This window comes from Panicum virgatum, chromosome 5K (genome assembly GCF_016808335.1).
Source record: "Panicum virgatum strain AP13 chromosome 5K, P.virgatum_v5, whole genome shotgun sequence".
Taxonomy (NCBI): Eukaryota; Viridiplantae; Streptophyta; class Magnoliopsida; order Poales; family Poaceae; genus Panicum; species Panicum virgatum.
In genome coordinates this window covers 15,786,792-15,812,473 of record NC_053140.1, presented here as the reverse complement: position 1 = coordinate 15,812,473, position 25,682 = coordinate 15,786,792, and the positions used below count along the sequence as shown (strand labels likewise).

The 25,682-nt window shown below is 44.4% G+C and overlaps 2 protein-coding genes and 3 long non-coding RNA genes across 8 annotated transcripts; 1 reads left to right on the top strand and 4 right to left on the bottom strand.

Moving 5' to 3' along the window:
• Positions 1 to 612: 612 nt before the first annotated feature.
• On the top strand, positions 613 to 1,740 carry LOC120706624. Its single transcript, XR_005688380.1, has 2 exons — positions 613 to 846; positions 1,478 to 1,740. It is a non-coding gene; the product is annotated as an uncharacterized LOC120706624 (long non-coding RNA).
• A 917-nt stretch (positions 1,741 to 2,657) lies between these two features.
• LOC120706622 lies at positions 2,658 to 4,338 on the bottom strand. The gene is made up of 2 exons (XR_005688379.1): positions 3,976 to 4,338; positions 2,658 to 3,069 (listed from the first exon to the last, which is right to left on the bottom strand). It is a non-coding gene; the product is annotated as an uncharacterized LOC120706622 (long non-coding RNA).
• A 2,097-nt stretch (positions 4,339 to 6,435) lies between these two features.
• LOC120706621 lies at positions 6,436 to 7,840 on the bottom strand. The gene is made up of 2 exons (XR_005688378.1): positions 6,840 to 7,840; positions 6,436 to 6,661 (listed from the first exon to the last, which is right to left on the bottom strand). It is a non-coding gene; the product is annotated as an uncharacterized LOC120706621 (long non-coding RNA).
• Positions 7,841 to 17,664: 9,824 nt separating this feature from the next.
• LOC120706620 lies at positions 17,665 to 19,526 on the bottom strand. Of its 4 annotated transcripts, none has more exons than XR_005688376.1 (4): positions 19,268 to 19,526; positions 18,976 to 19,181; positions 18,665 to 18,820; positions 17,665 to 18,046 (listed from the first exon to the last, which is right to left on the bottom strand). XR_005688376.1 is itself a non-coding variant. In XM_039991307.1 (3 exons), exons 1-3 carry the CDS (start codon positions 19,508 to 19,510, stop codon positions 18,796 to 18,798), a joined length of 474 nt encoding a protein of 157 aa, XP_039847241.1. In that variant the 5' UTR covers positions 19,511 to 19,526; the 3' UTR covers positions 17,665 to 18,795. The 4 variants fall into 4 exon arrangements, 1 of the variants encoding a protein (XP_039847241.1); XR_005688377.1 differs by having other exon boundaries at positions 17,665 to 18,043; XR_005688375.1 differs by having other exon boundaries at positions 17,665 to 18,258; positions 19,268 to 19,524.
• A 2,876-nt stretch (positions 19,527 to 22,402) lies between these two features.
• On the bottom strand, positions 22,403 to 24,237 carry LOC120706619 (putative L-cysteine desulfhydrase 2). The gene has a single exon (XM_039991306.1). It carries the CDS (start codon positions 24,133 to 24,135, stop codon positions 22,747 to 22,749), a length of 1,389 nt encoding a protein of 462 aa, XP_039847240.1. The 5' UTR covers positions 24,136 to 24,237; the 3' UTR covers positions 22,403 to 22,746.
• Between the last annotated feature and the right edge of the window lie 1,445 nt (positions 24,238 to 25,682).

Below are 25,682 nucleotides of genomic sequence, written 5' to 3'. Positions count from 1 at the left end.
AAAAAACAGCAACCTTTGCCGAGTGTTTTTACCCAGACACTCGGCAAAGCAACTATTTATTTTTCTATTTACTAGAAAAAGGGTTCACCGAGAGCATTTACTTAGGCACTCGGCGAATTTTGAAACTTTGCCGAGTGCCAGACGCGTGGCACTCGGCAAAGACCCAAACTTCGCCGAGTGCCAGTGTGGCAGCACTAGGCAAAGCTCGAAACTTCGCCGAGTGCTGCTAGCTTGGCACTCGGCGAAGTTTGAATCTTTGCCGAGTGCCACGCGCCTGGCACTCGGCAAAGTTTTCGACCCGTCCCGTTCGGCCGTCCCGTTCGTCCCATTCGCCCGTTCCGTTCGCCAGTTTGCCTGTTCGTCCGTCCCGTTTCAACTTTTTTTGCTGAGTGCGGTTTGGCACACGGCAAAGGTTTGCCAAGTGCCCGAGAAAAGACACTGGGCAAAGCCGGCTTCGCCGGTAGAAGAAAGGCCGTGTGCACTTCGCCGAGTGCTACACTCGGCAAAGAAGTTGCCCTTGCCGAGTATTTTTCGGTCTTTGCCGAGTGTTTTTCGGCCTTTGCCGAGTGTCTGTAACACTCGGCAAAGTACGCGTGTCCCGTAGTGTACGACGGCCGGCTACGATCGGACCGATCCCTCCTATGTTCCTCAAGATGCTCAGCTGGGCGTGGGCAAGGCCAAGAATGGTGTCATGGTGGAGTGCAGAATCTGCCAGGAGGAAGGTGACGAGGCGTACATGGAGGCCCCCTGCTCCTGCAAGGGCAGCTTGAAAGCAAGCTTAATTTCCTCTGCTTCTCATTTCGGTGTTCCAGTTTGATCCTTGGCTATCATGAAGTTTGCATTGAAGTGAGACTACTAGTTTTATCATGATTTACTGTGTGTAATAGGCTGCTGAATGATCGCTTGAATGCTCAGTATTATTATTTTTTGTTTTACAACCTGTTTTCATAGAACCATGTGTCTAGTTATCAGTTTTCAGGATGTGTCTGAACATGATTAAACATCAGCCTGTGTGTAGTAATCAGTTTTATGCATGCCTGAAATTGATAAGCTTGTTGCTCTCAAATATGTGGCAAGTTAGTTTCACACTTGTCATTTTTTTTATCTGTACTGGTAAGTTAGTTTCATTGATAAGCCTATTTGTAATCTGTAGTTGCAATTGTGATTTTTTTAAATGTCATATCTTAGTACCCTAAACTACTTATACTATGATTTTCTACGAACTTTCTCGTTTGAACATGTTTTTGGACATCATTAAGGTTCTAAATTAATATGGTAATTCAGTTGAATATCATCTTGTAATCTACATAATCTGCAACCAAACTTAAGCCCTTGTATAATCCCTCATGATAATCAGATTCATATTTGGCTTACCCTGGAATGCTCTTCGAAGTCGGCATGTTTGTAGTATATATCACCTAGAGGTTTGGTTATGATCCATCACTGAATGACACCAACTTCATATCTTTTTTTCCAGATTGGGCACAACTGCTGCAACATCTTAGGAAGAAAAATGTTATGCTTCAAGGCCTGAATGGTTAAAGATGTATTGCTTGGCAACTTTCTGTTCATGGTAGCATTTTCTATGCATGTAAATGACTTGAAGTAGTTCAGTTTTGGACTTCAATTTTTATAGTTGTAAGGTGGTTAAAGAATCATGTGGAAACAATGTTTGAACAAATTTGGGCCGTTTGTTTTTGAAATCCACATGCTTGAATTGCTGTTTGCATGATTGAACAATTCTAAGCTTGCGTGGCATTTGGAGATGATGTTGACGAGAGATGCTCAAACATATACTGCAAACAAATTTGGGTTGTTTGTTTCTGAACTGTCCGGTGAACAGATCGCTCGAGATGTTCCGCACCTGCAATGGCCAGCCATGGGAGGTTGAGGACGGCTATGGAACCTGATTGGGTTCTGTAATTCTGCTGATTCATTACTTTTCAGACCGGTCATGGAACCTGATTGGGTTCCATAATTCTGCTGATTCATTACTTTTCAGACCTGTAATGGCTGGAAATATTACTAGGGAATTTGGGCTGCCATGTGGCACATAGCAGAAACAGGCGCTTTGCAAATGTCAGGACGATTACATGCGTTTTCATTCCACTGATTATGGATAAAACTGAACAAAATGGATATGTAATCGAGTGATTCCGCGTTTGACAGTTCTCACTGAATAAGGGACCAGAATTCAGAAAGCCCATGTAATATGCAAGGGCAAACAAAAACCAATCTTGTCAGACGATCAGAGTTCTGAACTTTTCACGGTTGTTTGCGGCATTGCTAGCCTCATAGCATAAGGCACCGTGTTTATGCTTGACATCAAAATGATGAAATACAAAATTGGATCAAACTGAAAGAAAATATTTTTCTTGGTGTGTCACTTGTTCAGTGTTCTTCACAGGATCAGAGCGACTTGGGCATCGCCGAGAAGCTCAGCTGCCTCTGCATCCCGGAACTACATAGATTGCACGGTGCACCACTTCCAACTGATAAGCATCAAGTTAAATGGCATTACAAAATTTGACTCCAGCTCAAAACTTTTACACCCTGAACATGTTACGGCAGCAATGCAGATCGGACATCTGGGAAAGCAATGACAAAACCAAGCTAGCTCCGCCAGTCCATCAAGAAGCCCCTCACTGGATCATATGTAAAAAAAAATTTGTTGCCACATCTTTTTTTAGATTAATGAATAATCCCGTCCTTGATCATTCACAAACGAATGACTACAGCCAACAAGCGAAACCACAGCACGCAGGCTGTCGGAGCAACAGCTCACACCCAAACATCACTGAATGCTATTGGTCTGACCAACTAGCACACAAACAGCACGTAGGCTGCTAAAACAAAAGCTCAAACATAACCACAACCTGAACTCAGACTGCAAAATATTAGCCTGATAAATTATAACTCTATTCTGTTACTAAAGCTCCATCCCCACTTGGTGTAGAGTTCCATTACCACTCCTTCCAAACGCTGACAATTGCTCTTCACTAGTTGCATCGCTTCCTCTTCAGATAACCACGACCAAAACCTTGCCCAGTATGTCCCCCTGAAGAGTACCTGCAAATAAGAGTTAGGACACCTTCGTTGAAACACAACTTCATTTCAGCTTAACCAAATGGCCTAGCACATAGCTGTTGCACCTATTAGTAGTTGTTTTCTGATTTTCAAGGGAAAAGCACTAAGCCAAGGTCCTAGCAGATTGGTGATACTGCTAGGAGGACCAATGCCAAAAGTTAAAAAAAAACAGCATTCCAGACAAACTTTGCTACATGACAATCAAAAAACAAATGTTTTATGGATTCATGAGCACTGCAGAAACAACATTTTTTTTATCCCCTTTCCATTTCCTCTTAGCCAAGTTGTCTTTTGTGAGAACTACCCCTTTCTTTAAGTACCACACGAAAATTTTAATTTTAAGTGGAACTTTTATCTTCCAAGAGATGAGATTCTCAGGGACACTATTGTCTTGCATTAACTCCCTGTACATTGATCTTACTGAGAAGACTGAATTTTTACTTATTTTCCATACAAATTGATCCTCTGCTTCAACCAAATCCACCTGCACAATTAATGAGACTAGTTTGGTCCACAATCTGAGCTTATCTCCTACCAAAGCTCTTCTGAAAGAGACATTCAAAGACATGCTACTTAACGCAGATGACACGGTTTGGTTCTTTCTTCTAACTATTCTATAAAGATCAGGAAACTGTTGCTTCAGGGGCTGCTGCCCTAGCCACCAGTCCTCCCAAAATTTGTTGCCACATGAATGCAGATTAAATTAGAACATGAAGATCTTATATACAATGGCCACTTAGATAAGAATTCTAGTAACATACAACAGAAAAATCAGAGGAGCTAAAGGACAGCAGAGAAGAAGCATGGCAACAAGCTGTATACAGTAGCTAGTGGATAGCAGTAAAATAAAAGCTGCAGCTCATCAATCACCCTTTCACAAAAGCGTACCAGGTGATGGTGCAGGGGACTGGGGGCCGGTCGATCGCCGGGTGGTCAGACGGCGGTGCTCTGGCGGCTTGTGGAGGCCGGCAGCAACTCGGAGGGAGGCGACGTCCTCGACGCCGGCCGGAGCAGTGAAGGGAGGCAAGCGTGCTGGATCGAGGAGGCCACAGGGAGCGCGGAGGGAGGCGGCGTCCTCGAGGCCGGCCAGAGTAGCCCGGAGGGAAGGTAGGCCTGCTGGAGGGACGGAGGCGCGATGTCCAGGAGGCGCCCGGCGATCGCCAGGCGAGGGCGAGGGCAAGGTGTCGGCGGCATGCGAGCGTCGTCCATGGAACGGGCGCTGGGCGACTGCCTTTATTTGAGGATGTGCAATGATCATACGCCCCCGGGTGAATAAAATCAACCAAAAAGTTATTTTGCTCAGGTGTTGGGAGGTGTTGCGAGGCGTTAGTAAGTATTTCCAAACATCGTAAAAGAGCTCGTAACAAATATCATGCTGCCCATTTCAAAAATTTATAGTGAGACAGACGACAAAACTTGTGTCGTCTACGGCCGACATGAAACGTATGCAATGCTTACATCTCTTTTGAAGGTGTTATTACGCTCTCTGATTCCTCAAAAAATGGTGCAAATGTTCATAAAGAATTGTAGAAAGTTTATGACACAGAAAAAAAAATCAATTTCGATGGACATGTCACAAAATTTCATATAGGCGACAATAGATAAATTCTATTTTTGGAAAACAACAAATATTTTTTTTTACTTTTTTGTTACATAACATTTTGATATTAATGAAAAAATAACTTGTAAAAATATAACATTTTGATATTAATGAAAGATTAACTTGTACAGAGTAATAATTAGGAATAAGTCCAATTTACCCCCCTAAACTTGTCAAGGAGTTCGGAAAACCCCCATAAACTGCAAAACCAGAAATCATTTCCCCCTTAACTTTTGAAACCGGGCAAATAACCCCCTGACTGGTTTTCACGGTGGTTTTTGCTGATGTGGCAGGTCGGCCCCACGTGTCAGCCCGCGGGCCCCACATGTCATCCTCTCCTCTCTCTCTCTCCTGCCCTGCCTCTCTTCCTGCAGCGCCGGCGGCCTCATCTCTGCTCTTGCCGGCCACCCCCACCTCTGTTGCTACCACCCGCCGCCGCCGACCACCGCCACTGCCGCCCGCCGCCGCCGACCACCGCCGCTGCCGTCCTTACTGCCAGCCGCCATCCACCCGCACGCCGCGCCGCACAAGGCGCTATGCCGCCGAGCCACGCTGCCTCGCAAGCCGCCCTCGAGCTTCGGCCATGGCGGCGGCCCTCGAGCTTTGGCCATGCCGCGCGGGTCTTGAACTCTGGCCATGGCGGAGGCCCTCGAGCTCCGACCATGGCGTGCGGCCCTTGAGCTCCTTCCTCTCCCTGCCGGGCAGGGGAGCACACATCGCCTTGCTGCTGCTCGATCCGTGGCGGGGAAGAGGTGGTCCGGGCGGAATCGGAGCCGCTGCCGGCTCAAATCATGCCGGGATGAGCGCCGCCGCCCCCGATTCCGCTCTCCTCGATTTCGTGCTGGGATCTCGATCCGCTGCCGCCGGAGTCGATTCCGGCCAGGGGACGAGTGCTGCCGCGTCCAGGCGGTTGGATCCTGACGTCCCATCTCTCTCTCTCTCTCTCTCCCCCCTCTCTTCAGGACGGCGGCGGTCGGATTTGCGCACCGGCTGCTCCCGCGCCGGCCGGCTCGGCGCAATGGCCCGGCGGCGTGGCGTGGGGGTGGGTGGCGGCTGGTGGCGAGGGCGGTAGCGGTGTTGATGGGCGGCAGCGGCGCCGGTCGGCGTGGCCAGCAAGAGCAGAGGCCGGCGGCATTGTAGGAAGGGAGGCATGGGATGAGAGAAATAGAGAGGAGAGGATGACATGTGGGCCCCACCTGCCACGTCAGCGAAAACCACATTGAAAACCAGCGAGGGGGGTTATTTGCCCGATTTGAAGAGTTGAGGGGGGGATGATTTCTGGTTTTGCAATTGGGGGGGGGGGGGCGGTTCCAGACTTCATGACAAGTTTAGGGAGGTAAATTGGACTTATTCCTAATAATTATATAGATAATACTTCCGAAGTTCTGATGATAGGCTTGTTGGCCCAACCCTGAGCTTGGCGTACAACAAGCAAGCTATCCTGAAAGCTTTGGCATGATAGTCATATATAAGACTTAGCTAATTTACAGCCGGCTGCAATTTAGTCTCTCCATACGGCCGCTCCATTTTGAGAAAGTCACAACAATCACTGTCTTTTCCCCTTTTTGGCAAAAAACAGCTGCTACCAGCTGACTTTTTCCCCAAGTAGAGAGTTGAGCACCATAAGGATGCAGTACGTCACTGCTGGCCGCCAGCTCACTGCCCACTCCCGAATTTAGTTGCTTCTGGATGTTTTCTATCATGTTAATACTGGCAGTTCAACTCAACGGTTTCAGTGAAAAAGCAACTTTTAGGATCTCATAAGCAAAGTTTTGAAAAACTATAATCAAATTAGCAACATGTACATAGGCATTTTCACCCATCTAAATTCTAAACATTCGGAGTCAACAGACAAGAATCATGATTGCCTCCTCTGTTGCATGGACTAAAAGTTGAAGCTACTGCAACCACTACCGAGCTGGCCAGAAATCAAATCGTGGTTCAGCTGCACCTTCACTGCTGCATAGTGGCGATCTAAGAAACAGAATAGTAAAAAGTCAGGACAGTACATCTAAGCGAACTTTGCTTAAGGGAAAAAACATGCTCCACAAACCACACATGATAAACCCCCATATGGTAACATGCAACGATATGTTTACATTGCAGCATAATGTAAACACAAGCAGTACTCAAGCACATTTCGAACACTAACCTTAAGCCGGATGGAAAGCACTTTAAACCCCTGCACAAGCTGAGGCCTATTTGCACTATCAATGAACGTCAAGTTCCCCCCATTGCTTCACCCCCACAAAATATGCATTTGCAAAGTAAAAAGTCTAGTAAAAGAAAGGTTACGAACAATGCAACAAAGGGCTAGCAAATGACTTGAACAAAGGTATACATTGCAACTAGATTCACCCTTTTGCGAAGGCTGTTACACTGACACTGAACAACTATGTTGCCCAGATCAAAATAGATCAGCCAAAGTCGTTTCCCATTATGCATGTTTGAATGTCTGGCAAAAGAAAACTACTGTTATTTTGACCTTAAACTAGCAGTAGAAAACTGTTGCTAGTGGTTTAATGAACTCATAAAATAAAAAAGAAGGCTATGTTAACATAAACAACATAGGGCGCAGCTGCTGCTAAAGGAATAATACTTTGCATATTAATTTAAATTGAAGAACAGTAATTTGCTTATCTAAAAATAATAATTAGCTTAAGTAATAGCAGTAATTTGCCTAACTAATAGCAATACTTTTCCTATTTAAAGTACTTGGACCAAGAATGACAATGCGCTTAAACCAAACAGAGGATACACAGTTGTATAACCAATGACATCAAACATGACCGCAATATACTTAACTCTGTTGGTGATATGTTGGTGATAAGCTGAAAATACTAGGATAGTATGCCAAACTCCAAAAGTCACAGTAGCACAGTTTTGATTCTCACAAATTAACCGAATGAAAGTTCAGATACATCGAGTGACCCAAAAAGAGCAAATAAATAAGACCAGTTCATAAACAATGCTAATAGGTGGGCAAACTATAACAAAACTCATGATATTATAATTTGGTAAGAACTAGGAACTCATTAAAAAAATCAAACAATCATAACTGTGATAACATGGCGTATATCCTCAGCAAATAATATATACTTATCAAACTACTTACTCTATTCGAATAGTGTTATAAACTCTGTTTATCCAAGTATAACTATTAGTATGAAAATAACAGAAACATTAATTTTCCTAATTAATAACAATATATTATTTATATATGAACAATAATTTGCTTAAATAATAATATTGTGTTGACGCAAAAATCAACACACTGGAATCCGAGGGCAAGTGTTCGCCGAGTCACGGAAAGTCAATCAAGCGTGCCAGTCAATTTGACCTGTAATTGACAAGGGAGAAAAACAAAGTCAAATTCGAGAACGTATCGGCTGGGATTCTGAATATCTCTCAGATGGGTGTATCGGCAATCTTTGCCAATACTATAGACGACAAAAAGATATTAAATGCAAGCGCTTAGTGAACGAGCGTATCGGCAGGATCAGCCGATACACTAAACGACAAAACCGGCTTTTGGACAGCCGATCGTATATGTATGACAAGATCTAAGCTATGAATGTGTAACTTAGATGATGCGAAGCTAAAAACAGATCTAAAACGGCTCTTGACATAACAAAGTTATCACTCCAAAATCTAAAGCCGATCTAGTATGTTTTTAGATGTGATAATGGACAAAAAGCATAGAAAAACCTACAAATTTAGCCGATATTGATGATTGGTGAATAAATATAGACGAGACGATAGCGATGCGCCCGGAAGTCAAAGCCTAGATAAACTCGATAACTTTTGAATAGATTTGAACGAAGCCACAGCGACGCGCCCGGTAGCTAAAGCTCAAATATACTCGGTAAAACAAAAACTCACCAGCAAATCAAGTCGCTCGAATGTGAGACGTCCTTGATCAACTTGAAAGAACTCGTCGAAAAAAGAAGACAAAAGGCGAAGTCGCCGAAAAAGTGCAAAGGAATTGTAAAGTTTGTTGTATTGGATGTGTATCAAGTTTTTCCGGTCCCTTACAACTGGTAAATATAGCCTAGCGCTATCAAGTCCTAGCTGATTACGGCAAACATTACTTGACCCTAAAGAAAAGACTATTTAAAAGATAAACTACTTAAAATATTACAACCGAATCATCAAGATTTTCGTAGAGTCCGGATCCTCTTCTCTTTCCTTGATTTCATCGGCAACTCTCCATCGGCCGGATACCAGAGCTAGTGGATCAGCATCTTCAAAGCATATTCTTCTGGCCCATCGGACGCACTCCATCGGCCGATTCCAATCCGGTGCATCTTGTGGTTTCTTCCAAATCGGCCACCTTCCCTCCACAAAAATCACCTTCTTTGACACGTGTCAAAAAACGGTGTCAACACAAGCCCCCCAGTTTCGGAGTAATTTGTTTTGCTCCGAAATTAACTCCAGTCATGATTGCCAACGTTTAAACGAATCTCCGTTTTCCAAACAAATAGAGTACCAAATTCTCATTCTGCCTTTAGGCACGAGTTATAAATATCTCTATCTTCCTCTCCACTGGCACATTCCCTGTAGCACCTCCACCTTCTCTCTTGCTCGAGAACACATCTGTTCTGCTGCCGCCATCGCAGCGCTCTAGGGTTTCGAAGATTTAAGTCCAAGGACCATCCCCTCCAGCAATGGCGTCCATCTCCGAGATTCCAGAGGTACGTCTCCCTTCTTCATCCGTAGCATTTGTTTTCACCCCCTTCCGATCCCTTCAGTCGTGTTCCTCATTTCTGCCTTCATTTTCAGAATCTGAGGGGTAACATGATTATTCTGCTAGAAAATCAACCTAGCATGGTCTGCTTAGGTCCCATGAAAAATCCAGACCCAACTAGTATAATCAACTTGGAAACCAGCAGGATCCCCCTCAAGTCCTCCAATATGAACGTGGATTGGACTCAGGCCTTCAGATCTTGGCCGAGCACTACTCTTGGATGGAGAAATTGGTTTCGTAGAATAGGTAGTTCCCAGAGAACTAATTGAAAACAGTATGATATCAGCCAATGTTTGAATTTATCTTTATCGGAGATGATTAGAAACGAGCTGATGCTCATATCGGCCTCTTACTTTTGGTCTGACGCCATCAATGCGTTTATGTTTAACCATGGGCCAATGACACCTACCCTGATGAATGTTGTGATGCTCACTGGCCTGAATATCGATGCTTCTGATAGACCTTTCCGTTTGCTAGAAAATCATCTTTCAAGATTGAAACAAAAAGCATCGGCGGATGGAAAGGATATATCGGCAAGAATATGAAGACCGGATCAGTATCTGACAGAGAGCACAACGCCTTGCTCAACATGTGGCTCGAAAAATTCATCTTCTGCGGCAAAATAGTTGGCCCAACAAATACTAATCTTAAGCTAGTAGAAACTATGGCCACTGGCAATCCTATCCCCCTCGACAAACATCTCCTGGGGTCAGTTTACCACCTGCTTCATCAAGTATCATCCAGACTCAGAAAGAGCCAACCGATCACCAACTTGGGAGGCCCCTGGTGGTTCATTCAGTTGTGGCTGCATATGTACATGCACAAAACTATGACAGTTGAATTGTCAGAGATACAATTCCCGTCAGAAAATTTCTCTGAAGAAGAAGAAACCGTCACTCGTCGATGCACATTATTTGGTGAAGCAGCTATAATGATTGCCAATAACCCTTGGCATTACTGACTTTTTCAAATCCTTCTACAATGGATTCCCAGAAATCTCCACTATCTGGTTTGCATATCAGGATGAAAAAGTTATGTATGAAAATCCCTTCAAGTTCCAGCTTGACTCATGGAAAACTGATGAAGAAGCCACCAAAATCATGAAGGAAATAATCTCCCCAAGGATACTGCCAGTTAATTTCACAACTGATAAAGATATTCATAGTTACGAATTCTGTAACCCATCAGTGGCAGCCAGACAATTGGGATTCGACCAAGTGCCACCCTCTCTTTTCTTTATCGGCAAAGTTCAGTTTAGAGGAACCCTTGACAAGGCCCTCTCTTATGATCGACTGAAAAATCTGGAGCCTGATGTGAACATAACACTTCTAGCCGATTAGCAGATTGCACCTTTTTCCACCACCACTTTCATCCAATGGAGGTCTGAATGGCAAGAGCATATTTTCTGCAAATCGGTCAACTTATACTGCATTGCTCTAAACAACAATTATCAATCAGGCGAGCATGAGGTACAAGCAAAACCAACCCCCACAATGCCTTTTAGCATTCTTGCTTGCAGCCTTTAACTTCTACTCTTTGTAGGATGATGATCGGAATCCTCCAACAATCAGTAGGAGTGGGCAGCCGATCAACTACGCTCTGCCAGCCGATAAGCCAAATATCGGCTATGGTGCTCCAACTCTGACAGATGTGGTCATTGGGAGAAAATGTAAGGTATCTTATACCAAGGTGACAACTCGCAAGAAAAAGAAATCTCCAGGCCAATCTTCAGCAGCAGCAGCACCCCAAACAGACACTCCGATCGACCTTCTCTCCTCTTTTTAAGAAGGTAAAAGCCTGAACCCCATGTCTTCACTTTATCTGAATGCTGATCACATCCTTGCTTTATAATTAAGATGTTCCTGAACACCAATCTGGAGGAAAAGAAGACTCTCATAGTACACCTCCTCATACATTACAAATTGTCCAGGTATGATCCTTCTTACTCAGTAAGTATTTTAAACCTTTTCATGATCCTGAATCTAGTATTATTTCTTTTTTAGTTTCATCAGGCACAGCATTCACCTCCAACTCTCAGGAAATCCAGGGCAGAGTCTCCATTGATACATGTACGATTTCAGAACTTGCTCATGAACATATTATGTATATTTCTGACAATCATCCTTCTGTTTGTCGACCATGCACTATCTGAATTACTTGGCCAGCCAAACACCGCAATCCCGAGCTCTTTATCGCAACCTCTCATTCCTGCTGGCTCCAATCTAGGAGAAATACACCTGAAGCAGGTAAGCGTCCTCCCACTTGGCCGATTTCATCATCCCTTTGCCTTCATCGGCCATCATAATCACATCTCCCTGTCAGGCACAAGAATCTCCAGACAATAGTCTGTTTTCTTTTCAAATTGGAGCCACTCCCCAGGAAGAAGGAGAAGAAGCAACATCGGCCGATTCAGTTGTATTGTCGGATGAAATCAAAACCAAACTCCAAGAATCCCTCCAATTCTTCAATCAAGACATCGGCCAACTGATCAAGAATGCACAGCCGATCCACACCATTTTAGAAGAACTGGAGGGCAAGCTTCCAGAATCAATTGAAGAAGCATTAACTCCTGCAGCCTTCATCGAGAGTAATCACGCACAATTCAACAAGGCCCAGAAACAACTTGCCAATCGTCTCCAGCAGGAAAAAATCATCAAACAAAGGGACGACTTCAAAGCTTTAGCAGAATCGGCCGTTGATGAAATCAATTCCCCGAATGACACCCAGGCTAGCATCTTGAGGAACAAGGATAAATTGGAAGCTGAACGTGATCGTCTTCTGCAAGAACTTAATCGAGTGAACCATGCAATAGACATCGCAAATTATGATCTTTCTCAGATTCCACCGGCCATCACCAAACTCTAAGAAGACAAGCAGAAATACGCTCGTCAAGCATATCAACTCCATAAGAGTCTGCAGCCGATTTCTAGCTCATCGGCAGATAATAATCAAGTGATCGCAAACATCACCTGCGTGCGATAAAAGTAATCCAAGAAGCTCTAGGATTACTGTAAAGATACTCCATGTATTGTAATCTCCAGGAATTGCAAACACATGATCCAATTCCAGAAACTCTGTCTTTGTGATTTATTGCTCTAAGGGCGACCCATATCGTGTCAGTCATATTACAACCGATGCATCCAACTTGCGAATCGACTTTTACATATTTTTTGCACTAAAGGCAATACTTCCTAGTATTGGCTATAACTTACAAAATTCGGCCGACACTACAATCGGCCATATCCCTCATTGATCAAGACTCTTCCAAAGAATCTCCTTACTTTTCTGATGTAACTTCGTAATCAGCCATCCGAAAGAAATCCTTCTCTCATGCTTGACCAGAAAGACAATTCATCCGGTCATAACTCACTATATGGGCTCCAGCCGATGCCACACTGAATGATGAATCGACCGATACTATTTCAACAGTATCGTCAACCCACTGAATCAAACATTGATGCATAGTAGATGGAATGCAACAATTGGCATGTATCCAATCCCGACCCAATAGTAAATTGTATGAACCTTTGCCATTAATAATGAAGAAAGTAGTGGGAAGGGTCTTACTGCCAATTGTGAGATGGACGCATAATGCCCCTAAAATAGGAGATACGACTCCTTCGAAATCCTTTAGCATCATATCAGTTTTTGTCAGATCATCTTGATTCTTCCCTAGCTTGCATAGCATAACATAGGGCATTATATTCACAGCTGCACCTCCATCAACCAACATCTTCGTAACAGGCTTGCCATCAACGAATCCCTTCGGGAACAGTGCCTTAAGATGCTGCCTCTTATCATCTTCTGGCTTCTCAAATGTTGCTGGCAATGGTTCCAAATTTAACTGTGACATGGCTTCCTCTAATTCTGGTTCATGATCTTCATCACCTGGCGCCATAAACTCTTTCGGCATTATGAAAACCATATTAATTGGCGCAGCCGATGATCCAGAATCTTGATCACTATCGGCCCTGGGCTTAGCACGCCAAACTTGTGACCTGATTCCTTTCTTGCGCAGAATCTGTTCTTGTTCTTCCTCAATGATCTCCAGCTGGCGTAGCCTCTGAACACGTCACTTCTGAGACTTGGTCAAACCCCCTGGGCACCATTGAGATTGATTTGTGCGATCAGGCTCACGTTTTGGATCTCTCCGCATCGGCTGATCATCTTGTACTCTGTCATCGGCCACTTGTTCTAGCCGATCGTGTACAGGCACTCTTCTCCTAGCAGGATCACGTAGCATTATCCTGCCCCCCAGTCGATCATGCACCGATACCCTTTTTCCTAGCCGATCATGCACAGGAGTGTGCTCACGCCGATAGGGCTCATGACGCAACCTTTCATATGATCGGCTGTCTTAACCATTGCATTCGGGACAATCATATGCCGATGGCAATGTCAACCCTTCTTCCCAGTAGTAGACAAAGAAAGGACACCTCCAATGATCTTGCTCGCATCGTTCCTCTTCTTCTCTACGCCGCCGCCTTTCACGATCACGCTGAAACTTATTCAACAGCATTTGAGACGTTACACGTCTACATGGTGCCGATGAACATTCAGTATCCCTCATCGGACCCTTTCCTTTGACTCATCGGCCGCTATTTGCGCTTTAGGATCAGCAGCTCCATATTTCTTGGCCGATGATGACGTCAGAATCTTAGCTTGAGAAGAACCTTCATTTCTGGCCACATCAACCAAGTTCGTGGCGAAAGGATATCCGTCGATCTTCATTGTCTTCTTGGGAGCCTCAAATTTCAATCTCCCTTGTTCGAAAGCCATCTAAATCTACTGTCGGAAGACCTTGCACTCATTTGTATCATGCGATGTGGCATTGTACCACTTGCAGTACTTTATATTCTTGAGCTCGTCCTCCGATGGAATCTTGTGATATGGCTTCAACTTGATCGACCCTTCTAACAATAACAAGTCAAAAATCTTGTCGGCTTTGGTGATGTCGAACCCATACGACTCAGGCTCTTTCTTTCCAAACGGACACGTCGCTTGCTTTTTACTGTTCTGTATCCACTCAGCCGATGCGACCGTTTCTTGCTCCTCTTCAGACTCATCATTGGCAGAATACTCTATATAGTTGATCTTCTTCTGAAAATGCTTCCTGGACTCGTAGGATCGAGTCTCTCCTGTCATCCGACTTGCGATCTGGCTAATACTTTCAAACTCTTGCGATGCATATTTATCTTTAATGTGCGGCAAGAGTCCATTAAATGCTGCATCGGCCAACTGCTGATAGGACAGAACCAAACTATAACATCGGTTCTTGACATATCTGAACCTTTGGATAAAAGCAGAAATTGATTCATTGGTCATCATCGCAAGTTGCTGAGCTACATGGTTCATCTGCTGTCCAGCCGATTGCATCTGTTGGGCTTGCTGAGCTATCCGATTAGGTGTCTGCTGAGTCATTGCCGGCTATGTAGCTGATGGGTTAGCCAATTGTTGACCAGTAATATCCAAGTACGGCACATTGACACACCGTATCTGTCCGGTTGCTTGATTGTGGAATACCTAGTTGATTCCTTTCCGATGCGGAGATTGCGACAACAACACTTCTGAAGGAGACTGGGGCTGGAGCAGGATAGCAAGATGCTGCTGCGGGGTCATCGGCGGTGGCGCCAATGCATTAGCTTATGCCATCTGTTGTGGACTCTATGCGCCTTGTGCATTCAGCTGTATTGCCGATGCATCCTGCTGTGCACCCATCGGCTGAATGGCCAATGGATCAGGCTGAGAGGCTATCGGCTGAGAAGCCGATGCATTAAACTGCATCTTGGGTGGCATAGAAAAGAAATCCGGATGCATACCATACCCAGTAGCAGGATCCCATCCTTTAGGAAATACAGACACAGATCCACCTTGCACAGTTGTAGCAATCGGCGGCGTGGTTGAGTAGATAGGATCTGCCGTACCCGCCGATATTGCAGTAGTCATCTGGGGTGGAGTTTGACTGTTGCTTGTTCCTGCTTGGCTATTTTGAGCCGACAGGGCTGCTGCCATAGACACCTCCAATGGAGTATATTGCATCTGATCTGGTTGTATATAGCAAGGACCCATGCACCATCGGAATGTGCCTTCAGCAAAAGTCTTGACCACTGCATTGTGCACCGTGTTGCCCATGACTGTTGCACTCTTGATAAAAGCTTGTGCCACAGCTTGGCCAGCTGCGTCTATCATCTTGCTTTCATGTTGAGCCTCTGTCAATGGCTGGAAAGATGGAAGATTAAACTTCTTGATCACTTCACCAGATCTGTTGACGCTGTACGACTTGAGGCATTCATGTTTGAATTTCTCCACCAGCTCTTCATATTCCTTCTTTTGTTCTTCTTTGAGCTTATCTTCAGGAACAAAAATCTGGTTTTCTTCACTAACTGCAGATTTATCTGTGAGTTCCACCATGTTGAAGCTTTCGTGTCCCACCAGGCGTGCCAAAAGATGTGTTGACGCAAAAATCAACACACTGGAATCCGAGGGCAAGTGTTCGCCGAGTCACGGAAAGTCAACTAAGCGTGCCAGTCAATTTGACCTGTAATTGACAAGGGAGAAAAACAAAGTCAAATTCGAGAGCGTATCGGCTGGGATTCCGAATATCTCTCAGTTAATATCCCTTTTGCGAAGGCTGTTACATTGACACTGAACAACTATGTTGCCCAGATCAAAATAGATCAGCCAAAGTCGTTTCCCATTATGAATGTTTGAATGTCTGGCAAAAGAAAACTACTGTTATTTTGACCTTAAACTAGCAGTAGAAAACTGTTGCTAGTGGTTTAATGAACTCATAAAATAAAAAAGAAGGCTATGTTAACATAAACAACATAGGGCGCAGCTGCTGCTAAAGGAATAATACTTTGCATATTAATTTAAATTGAAGAACAGTAATTTGCTTATCTAAAAATAATAATTAGCTTAAGTAATAGCAGTAATTTGCCTAACTAATAACAATACTTTGCCTATTTAAAGTACTTGGACCAAGAATGACAATGCGCTTAAACCAAACAGAGGATACACAGTTGTATAACCAATGACATCAAACATGACCGCAATATGCTTAACTCTGTTGGTGATAAGCTGAAAATACTAGGATAGTATGCCAAACTCCAAAAGTCACAGTAGCACAGTTTTGATTCTCACAAATTAACCGAATGAAAGTCCAGATACATCGAGTGACCCAAAAAGAGCAAATAAATAAGACCAGTTCATAAACAATCGCTAATAGGTGGGCAAACTATAACAAAACTCATGATATTATAATTTGGTAAGAACTAGGAAGTCATTAAAAAATCAAACAATCATAACTGTGATAACATGGCATATATCCTCAGCAAATAATATATACTAATCAAACTACTTACTCTATTCGAATAGTGTTATAAACTCTGTTTATCCAAGTATAACTATTAGTATGAAAATAACAGAAACATTAATTTTCCTAATTAATAACAATATATTATTTATATAGGAACAATAATTTGCTTAAATAATAATATTGTGTTGACGCAAAAATCAACACACTGGAGCCCTCGTCCGAGGGCAAGTGTTCGCCGAGTCACGGAAAGTCAATCAAGCGTGCCAGTCAATTTGACCTGTAATTGACAAGGGAAGAAAACAAAGTCAAATTCGAGAGTGTATCGGCTGGGATTCCGAATATCTCTCAGATGGGCGTATTGGCAAGCTTTGCCAATACTATAGATGATAAAAAGATATTAAATGCAAGCGCGTAGTGAACAAGCGTATCGGCAGGATAAGCCGATACACTAAACGACAAAACCGGCTTTTGGACAGCCGATCGTGTATGTATGACAAGATCTAAGCTACGAATGTGTAACTTAGATGATGCGAAGCTAAAAACAGATCTAAAACGGCTTTTAAGATAACAAAGTTATCACTCCAAAACCTAAAGCCGATCTAGTATGTTTTTAGATGTGATAATGGCAAAAAAATATAAGAAAACCTACAAATCTAGCCGATATCGATAATTGGTGAATAAATCTAGACGAGACGACAGCGATGCGCCCGGAAGTCAAAGCCTAGGTAAACTCGATAACTTTTGAATAGATTTGAACGAAGCCACAGCGATGCGCCCGGTAGCTAAAGCTCAAATATACTCGGTAAAATGAAAACTTACCAGCAAATCAAGTCGCTCGAATGTGAGATGTCCTTGATCAACTTGAAAGAACTTGTCGAAAAAAGAAGACAAAAGGCAAAGTCGCCGAAAAAATACAAAGAAATTGTAAAGTTTGTTGTATTGGATGTGTATCAAGTTTTTCCGGTCGTTTACAACTGGTATATATAGCCTAACGCTATCAAGTCCTAGCCGATTACGGCAAACATTACTTGACCCTAAAGAAAAGACTATTTAAAAGATAAACTACTTAACATATTACAACCGAATCATCAAGATTTTCGTAGAGTCCGGATCCTCTTCTCTTTCCTTGACTTCATCGGCAACTCTCTATCGGCCGGATACCAGAGCTAGTGGATCAACATCTTCAAAGCATATTCTTCTGTTCCATCGGACGCACTCCATCAGCCGATTTCCAATCCTGTGCCTCTTTTGGTTTCTTCCAAATCGGCCACCTTCCCTCCACAAAAATCACCTTCTTTGACTCGTGTCAAAAAAAGGTGTCAACACATTAATTTACCTAAATAATAACACTATGTGATGGGGTTCTTTATAATAGGACCTAGCTAATTAACGACGGGCCATAAAATTAGCCTGTCTGTATGGACGCACTGTTTTGGGAAGGCAAAGCACAACAGCTTTATACTTTTAGTATTTGAGCTCACGCGGTTTTCCTTTCCTGCTGGATACCTGTAGTACAGTGAAAAACAGTGAGGCACGATAGATAACATTGCCTAAGAACTTGAATTATTCTACCTTGTTAATAACATATTGTTGCCTTATTCTTAACACATTATAGCCTGGATATATATATTGAGTTGCATATATAAAAATCAGAAGGAGCACCAGATATATGCATTGATTTGCCTTGTTCTTAACACATTATTGCACATTATTGCCTAGATAAAATGCATTGAGTTGCGCATATGAAATCAGAAAAAAAAATGCCTAGACAAATGCACTGAGTTGCCTTTGTTCTTAACATATTTTTTCCTAGTGTGATGTATTAAGTAGCCAAATTTGCTCGAAGTAGCAGTAATCGCGGTTGTGTTGTCAATTCGTCGAGCAGTTGGTAGGCGTAGCTGAGGGGACCTACCGATCGTGGTTGTTTTGCACGAGGTAGAGGAACTGCGCGAAGTTTGCAAACGAGCGAGTTGTTTGGCTTGAGCGCAGGTCTTCTCGTCCGCATCTTCCAATGTTTAGCGTCCTGTACGGCCACCTCCTCCTTCAGGTTCTGGAGTTGCTTGTCAATCTGTCAACAAAAAACCAGAAAGTGCCAAACCATCAAAGCACACAATAACATCACTAGGAACCAACCACCCACTCGATTCAGTCAAGCAGGCAGTGGAACGTAGATGCAGCTAGCCTTCAGCGCCGCTGGCAGAAGGGGGGCGCGACGCGACGAACCTGCCTGCGGAGGTCAACGAGCTCCTTGCACGAGCGCTGGAACAGCCTGAGCAACTCGTCGATGGTGGGTTCCAAAAAACAAACTCATCGATGGCGGGGAAGACGGCGGCGCGGGGGTGGTGCGGGCGCGGCGTCATCCTCCCGCGGTACTCCGAGAGCAGCTCGTCCATCAGGCCCCCGAACAGCGCATCGAACGAGAAGTCCCCCTATACCACACCGGTGAGAGTTCATCACGGCGGAGACTGTCCGAATCGGAGTGGAATCGAAGGGAGCAGGAGGGGGTCACATATACCTTGAAGTCCTCGAGGTCGAGGGAGAGGGGGAGCGCGGTGTCCGTCGGCATGGTGGGCGGAAATCTAGCGAGTGGCGGACGGAGGTCGATCTGCAGCGGCGGCGACAACGACAACGACAGGGCCACGGCGGCGGTCGGCGGGCTGCGCTCTGCTGGCGGAGGAGATGGACCGGGATAGGCAGAGGCGGACGGGTGGGCGTGGATGATGAGAACCGGAGGGGATAAGGCTTGCAGAGGATGCATGGCCCACGCATGTGTGTTTTTTTTAGAGCAGCCCACGCATGTGTATTGGGAAGACCTGACAGGCGCTCTACCGGAGGCCGGCCATTTCAGAGAACAAATATACGGCGGGCCTTAATTGAGTCATTGCCTATAACTAATCCAACAGGCAACAAAAGTCTTGCATCCAAAAAATGTAAATGGAAAGAAGACACCCTCCTTATCTACGAATTTCAGTCCATGCCCTTGTTTTGTCAGGAATATCCACATTTCCTGTCAGTGCTATTGTTAAAAAAATGCAGGCTCAAAGTAATAAATAGTGAAGAAAAGAACGAGCATGTAGGCCAAAGGGCCCAACAATCAGCGTTCCATCTTTCGCCACCAAATTTACGTTCTTTGACAGAGAATAACAAATGGTGTGTTATGACAATGCACTGTAAAGAGTAAGTGCATGGGGGCAACGGAGCTGCAAAGATGATCTTGAGAAACAGATTTGAGACCTAGGTGAAATCTCGGAACAAGTTTGGGGACCTGTGGTGCAATTTACAGATATATTCATTGATCTTGATCAGGATGCAATATTTCTTGCTACCTAAAACAAGAATAATGTTGAGAATCAGCTATATACTGAACATTGGAATTCAGATCACATATTGGAGGATAACATTAAAAATATTTTGAATAAAAAAGATCCAGTCAAAAAACAAACCCAAGCAAATAATGCAATTTCAGTCTTACTGCTTCAGCGTATAAACTTGTAGAGCTCATGCTCAACTCCTTTGCAATGAGAACTCTGTATTTCTGAACCAAAATGGTGCTCATGCTAAGAGTTTAGCATGTTACCTTGAGCAAACCGGAGGTTAACTGAAAATATTATGTCTGACAACACCACATCATGTTTAGCTTAATTGTAGACCTGTTTAACATATTAAGCAAATAAGCATGCATTCCATGCAGGGCAGGAAAACCACTCAATGGCCTCAATGGATAACCTATGAGATAGGAGCCACTAGGCCAAGTTTGATAACATGATGAATTGTACTTTCTCTAAGAGTATATACCGCATTGGCACAGGTTAATAAGTTGTGTAGAGTGAAATAATTTTAAATATATCTAACTTGGGTAGAACACGCTGAGAACAAACAATCTAAAAAGTGATTCGTATGGAATGTAGCTAAAGGCCTTTATAGGAGCATGGGTCTTTGCAGGGGTATATCACCTTTCACCGATGTCCAACCAAAGCAGACCAAGCAACCTGCAAAAGAGGGAAACCGAGCATCCAACACTGAAAAGCACTACTGAAAAGATATCAAGTTCTCAAGCATGTAAAGAATGATTTTGCACATCCTTAATAATCATATCAAGTGGAGTATGACCTAATTCAATATACAAGTGAAACTATAGATCATTTGTTCTTCAGTTGTCCTTTTGCAGGACTATGCTGGACCAAAATCAGCTTCAATTGGGATCTCACATTGAACTTGGAAGATAGAATTCTTCAGGGGATAAATGACATTGGCTTGGATTTCTCCATGGAAGCTGCAATGATTGCTGCGTGGGAACTTTGGAAGATATGCAATGATAGAGTCTTCAGCAGAGGAAATCTGACTGTTAGTAGATGGTTTTGTAATTTTACAAATCAATGTCTTCTACATACTGTTAGATTTAAGGCAGACTTGCGGTCAGCCTTCTGTTCTTGGTTAGATGCTTTCTGCTAAGATCGTTGTAAGTACTTTTTTGCTGAACTTTTTTTATTTAAAGGTTTTTTGATACTGTGGGGATCTCCCCCACAGTTTTTCCTTCAAAAAAATATACAAGTGAAACGCTTCTTAAACAGGATTTCGAGCAAATGACAAGATGGGTTCCCACTGGGATACAACATGCACGCATAACATCTCCGTGGATCATTGAGCTAAAATAAAGAATTCATCATTCAGATGCTTTTGGATAAGAAAATGGGGAACCCATTATCACTAGTGGAAGTCCAGGGCATCCATCAGAAGTAGAAAAACCCAAAAGAATGCATTATTGTTTGGCTTCCACTCACAGTATACAAATGGATAAATAAACAAATAAATAATCAGGTTTTACAGCTTACAATTTGGCATTTAGTTGTGTTGTAACATTCCTTAATAACCTTCTGGATGCAGCATATCTCTGAAGACCGACAATTATTGCTTAAGACTTCAAACCTTATCATGTCCATAGATCAATCAACGTTTATGTAGAACTAGGCATATAGCCCGCGCATTTGCGCGGTTAGTATTGAAAATTCAAAAAATTGCATGTCGTTGTATCCTTACTTAAAGGTTATACTACTTTTTTTACCATAAATCATCCTGTTCATTATCATAAATTATGTCTTATTGTTGATTAAAACAATTCAACTATGATCTACTTATAATAACAATTTGATTTGTTGAGTTTTAATAATATTATGCAGATAATTATTCTTATTTTTATTTTATTTTGATTGATTATTGTTAGCTTTAGTTTTTATTAATAGTATATATTTGTAATTGATACATAGCTAAATAGTATTTTATATTTAATTTCTCATAATGGCATTGGTGGGTGATTTTTAATTAGGCACAGGGGTATTTTAGGCTAATTTTTATTGTAATGGCAGTGGTGGGTAATTTTATTTTTCTAATTTTTTTCGATTAATGTGGGAATTTCTAGATCTTGAGAGTGAACGTGGAGACTCCGTTTGTTGGCCAAATAATAAGATAATAGATGCTTTGCACCATTGATGCGAACAAATAAATGGATAACAGAAATGAACGAAACTACCAATACTGCAATACACTTCTGAGATCAGGGATCCGCTCGAGAAAACCCTGCCAGTACTGGCTACTCATCAACAAAATCAAGGATGAAGCAAAAGATAGGCCTTACCACAGATTGTCCTCTGAATTTCTTGAACACGAGATAAATCGATTCTATACTGGAAACAGTAATTATTACACATGCACTTCTATACTTCACCCTATGTCTATGACCATAAGTTGAAAAAAATCATGAAAATTATAAGCTGTCGGTACATTTTTCATCTGAATTCGCCAATGTACAGGTGCACCAATATCACATAGATGTTAGTGGACATCATGGTAGAGCATGATTCAGTACAGCTAGAGGATACAACCACCAGTAATCAGCAGCGAACATGTTGCCAGCATTATTTCTGAAACTATACGATCGATGATCCTTATCCAAACTGAAGGGAATAATAAACAAAGATAAAAAGCAAAACTACAGTTTCAGTGAGATAGCACCTTGCCAGAAGGTCTCAGCTTGCTGCAGGAGAAACCCTCAAGAACAAGCTTGTTGACCGCATCCCTGAGGACCTCATACTCCTCCCTGACATTGTACACCTGATGTGAGATTCTCACATACCCTGTCACTTGATCGCCGTTGGCGTCCTTGTCCATCTTCTCTTGTCCTTGGACACTTCTCGAGTTGTTGAATATTGGCACCTCGACCTTGAAATCGTTCCTCAACATGTCCCTCAATCTCATCGCGTCATCGTCGCTGTCGATGCCAAGGCAACCTGGCAGGCCGACCATAACCATGCTTCCGCACATTTCCGGCGGCGAGCCAAGAAACGTCCCCCATGCCTCGGCGAGCATCCTGCCCATCTCGATGACCTTGTCATGGTTGCGCCTGCTTATCCCCTCGATGCCCCCCTCGAAGCGGCTCATGAAGTCAACGGCGTCGGGCACGACGAGCTGGGCGCTGTAATCCCGCACCCCGATCCAGGCGCTCTCCATGGGCAGCCCGTTGCCGTACTCGCTGGACACGACGGGGTGGTGGAGCTGCTCGGCGATGGGTTCGTCCTTGCGGATGTGCAGGAAGGCGACGGCGGACGGGCAGAAGAACCACTTGTGGAGGTTGCTGGTGTAGAAGTCGGCCCCGATGTCGCGCACGTCGACGGGGACCTGGCCGATGGCGTGCGCGGCGTCAACGAAGACCTTGTCGACGCCCTGGTCGCGGCAGATGGCGACGAGGTCCCTGACGGGGATGAGGACGCTGGGCATGGAGGTGATGTGATCGATGACGGCGAGGCGGACGGCGCGGCCGCCGGCCTTGGCGCGCGCGAGCGCGGCGCGGAACTCGGCGACGACGGCGGCCGGGGAGGCGACGGGGAACGGGAGCGGGACCTCGACGACGGCGGCGCCGGCGCGGGCGGCGTAGGCGTGGATGGACTTCTTGACGGAGCTGTAGGTGTAGTGGAGCATGAGCACGGCGTCGCCGCGCGCGAAGGCGCCCTCGGCGAAGCTCCACGCCACGTGCTGCATGACGATGGCGGCGGCGGTGGTGGCGTTGTCGACGAGGGAGACCTCGGCGGCGCCGGTCGCCCCGACGGCGGCGGCGACGGCGGCGCGCGAGCGGGAGAGCCCCGGCTGGAGGGAGTGGAAGTAGAACGCGTCGGGCTGCGAGAGGAACAGGCGCTGCCACCGCGCGCGCGCCGCGAGCACCGTGGCCGGGCAGCAGCCGAAGGTGCCGTTGTTGACGCGGGCCACGGCGCCGTCGTGGTGCGCGAACTCGGCGCGGACCTCGGCCTCCGTGATCGGCGCGCGCGGGCGCTTCGCCGCGGCGGCGTCCACGTCGTCGGGCGTCGCTTGACCGCCGTGCGGAGCCGTGGCCATCGGGTTTTTGGTTTTGGGGGAGAAGGGTTTGCTGAGATGGTGCTGATACAGTGGCGAGTAGCCGAGGAGGGAGAGGTTTGACTCTGAGAGGAGGGGCGTAAACGGTCGTGTTTGGTTTTTTTTTGGAAGAAGATGGCACACAAGTCGAGAAATTTTGAATGTTAATTATGATGTCGAACAAAACTAAACTAGTTTGTAAAACTAATTTCAGAACCTCTGCCCTAGAAACCTGAAAAATCTAATAAGGTCTTTGACCGATTGATTAGATGATAGTTACTGTAGCATCACTGTATCCAATCATCGATTAATTACCGTCATTAGATTCGTCGCAAAAAGTTATACTCATCCCTGAAAAGATTTTGCAAATAAATTTCATTTAGTACTCCATGCATACGAAATTTTTTTCTCGATTTGTGTGCACGGCCCACAGGTTCGACGGCCACCTGCGTACGAATGCCCAGCAAAGAATTCTCTATGCATGACAGCCAATACAAGATTACGGCATCCGCGGTTGGGCGGCGGCGGCGGAATTCTCCTAGCAACTGCTAGGAGCTGGGGCAGCTCGATCTGTTTTTGGACGGAGCTGCCTTTGATGTGCGGAACGTGGGACGGACGCGGAATCGGCTCGATCGCAGGACAGCAGGCCGCTGGAGTGGAGCGCTCGGCTCTCCTGGCACGGTCTGCACTATGCAGCGGAGCCGGCTCGGAACGCAGCGGAATGGCAATCTTCCGATGGTGCCAGTCGCCATGTGTCAAGGGGCCGTCATCCGGAGCGGTGTCGCGCCAGGTGCGCCGTGCTGCAATGATACGAGTCACACGCGCGACTACGATTTATCATGGCTCAGAAGCAGCGAGCAGGCGTGCAACACGCGGCCAACGAGTGATGATGCTGGTGCGCCTATTTCTTGATGGCTCACTTTCTCTTGAGTTCATGATGCGCTGATCACCCTAACATGTACTGATGCTGATGCGGGATTCCGTGCAAATAAAAACTTGTTAATAAAAATATATAATTAATAAAATGTGAATCTAAACTAAATTTCGTTTGCAACATTGTGTTTCTTACTACGAGAGCTTCAAAACAGATCACTCTCGAATATTATTTTTTTCAGAGATAGAACAATCTTAACAATCAATATTTTGTTCCAAAATATTTTATTACACAACATTTGTTCAAGAATATTGATTAGTATATTTTTATTTTATTGTCAGAATATTTTATTTAAAGGTGGAACAATTGTTTTAATTTCATGGTTAAATTGTTCAACCTTTATATGAAATTATCCCAGCTATAAAATCATTCAAATATATTGAAGCGTGATCTTATTTTAAAGATTTCTTCATAATTATTATTAGTGCAACCAAATTTTAGTTTTTACAATCGGTTTGTGAGTTACGTTACTTTTTACTAATGATTATCCTACGCTACATTGCTGCCTCTACTGCACTCCACGAGGTGTCAATGGATACTAACTTGCCCGTCCCAAGAAAAGCTTGGTCCACATCCAGATTCTGCGACGCAGGAAATGCCCGGCCGGTGCGGCTCT

Coding starts and splice junctions, on each gene's coding strand:
- LOC120706619 (XM_039991306.1), bottom strand. CDS start 24,135: ATGGCCACGGCTCCGCACGGCGGTCAAGCGACGCCCGACGACGTGGAC.
- LOC120706620 (XM_039991307.1), bottom strand. CDS start 19,510: ATGCATCCTCTGCAAGCCTTATCCCCTCCGGTTCTCATCATCCACGCC. Junction 19,182..19,267: donor TCGACCTCGAGGACTTCAAG/GTATATGTGACC, acceptor GGTGTGGTATAG/GGGGACTTCTCGTTCGATGC. Junction 18,821..18,975: donor TCGTTGACCTCCGCAGGCAG/GTTCGTCGCGTC, acceptor TTTTGTTGACAG/ATTGACAAGCAACTCCAGAA.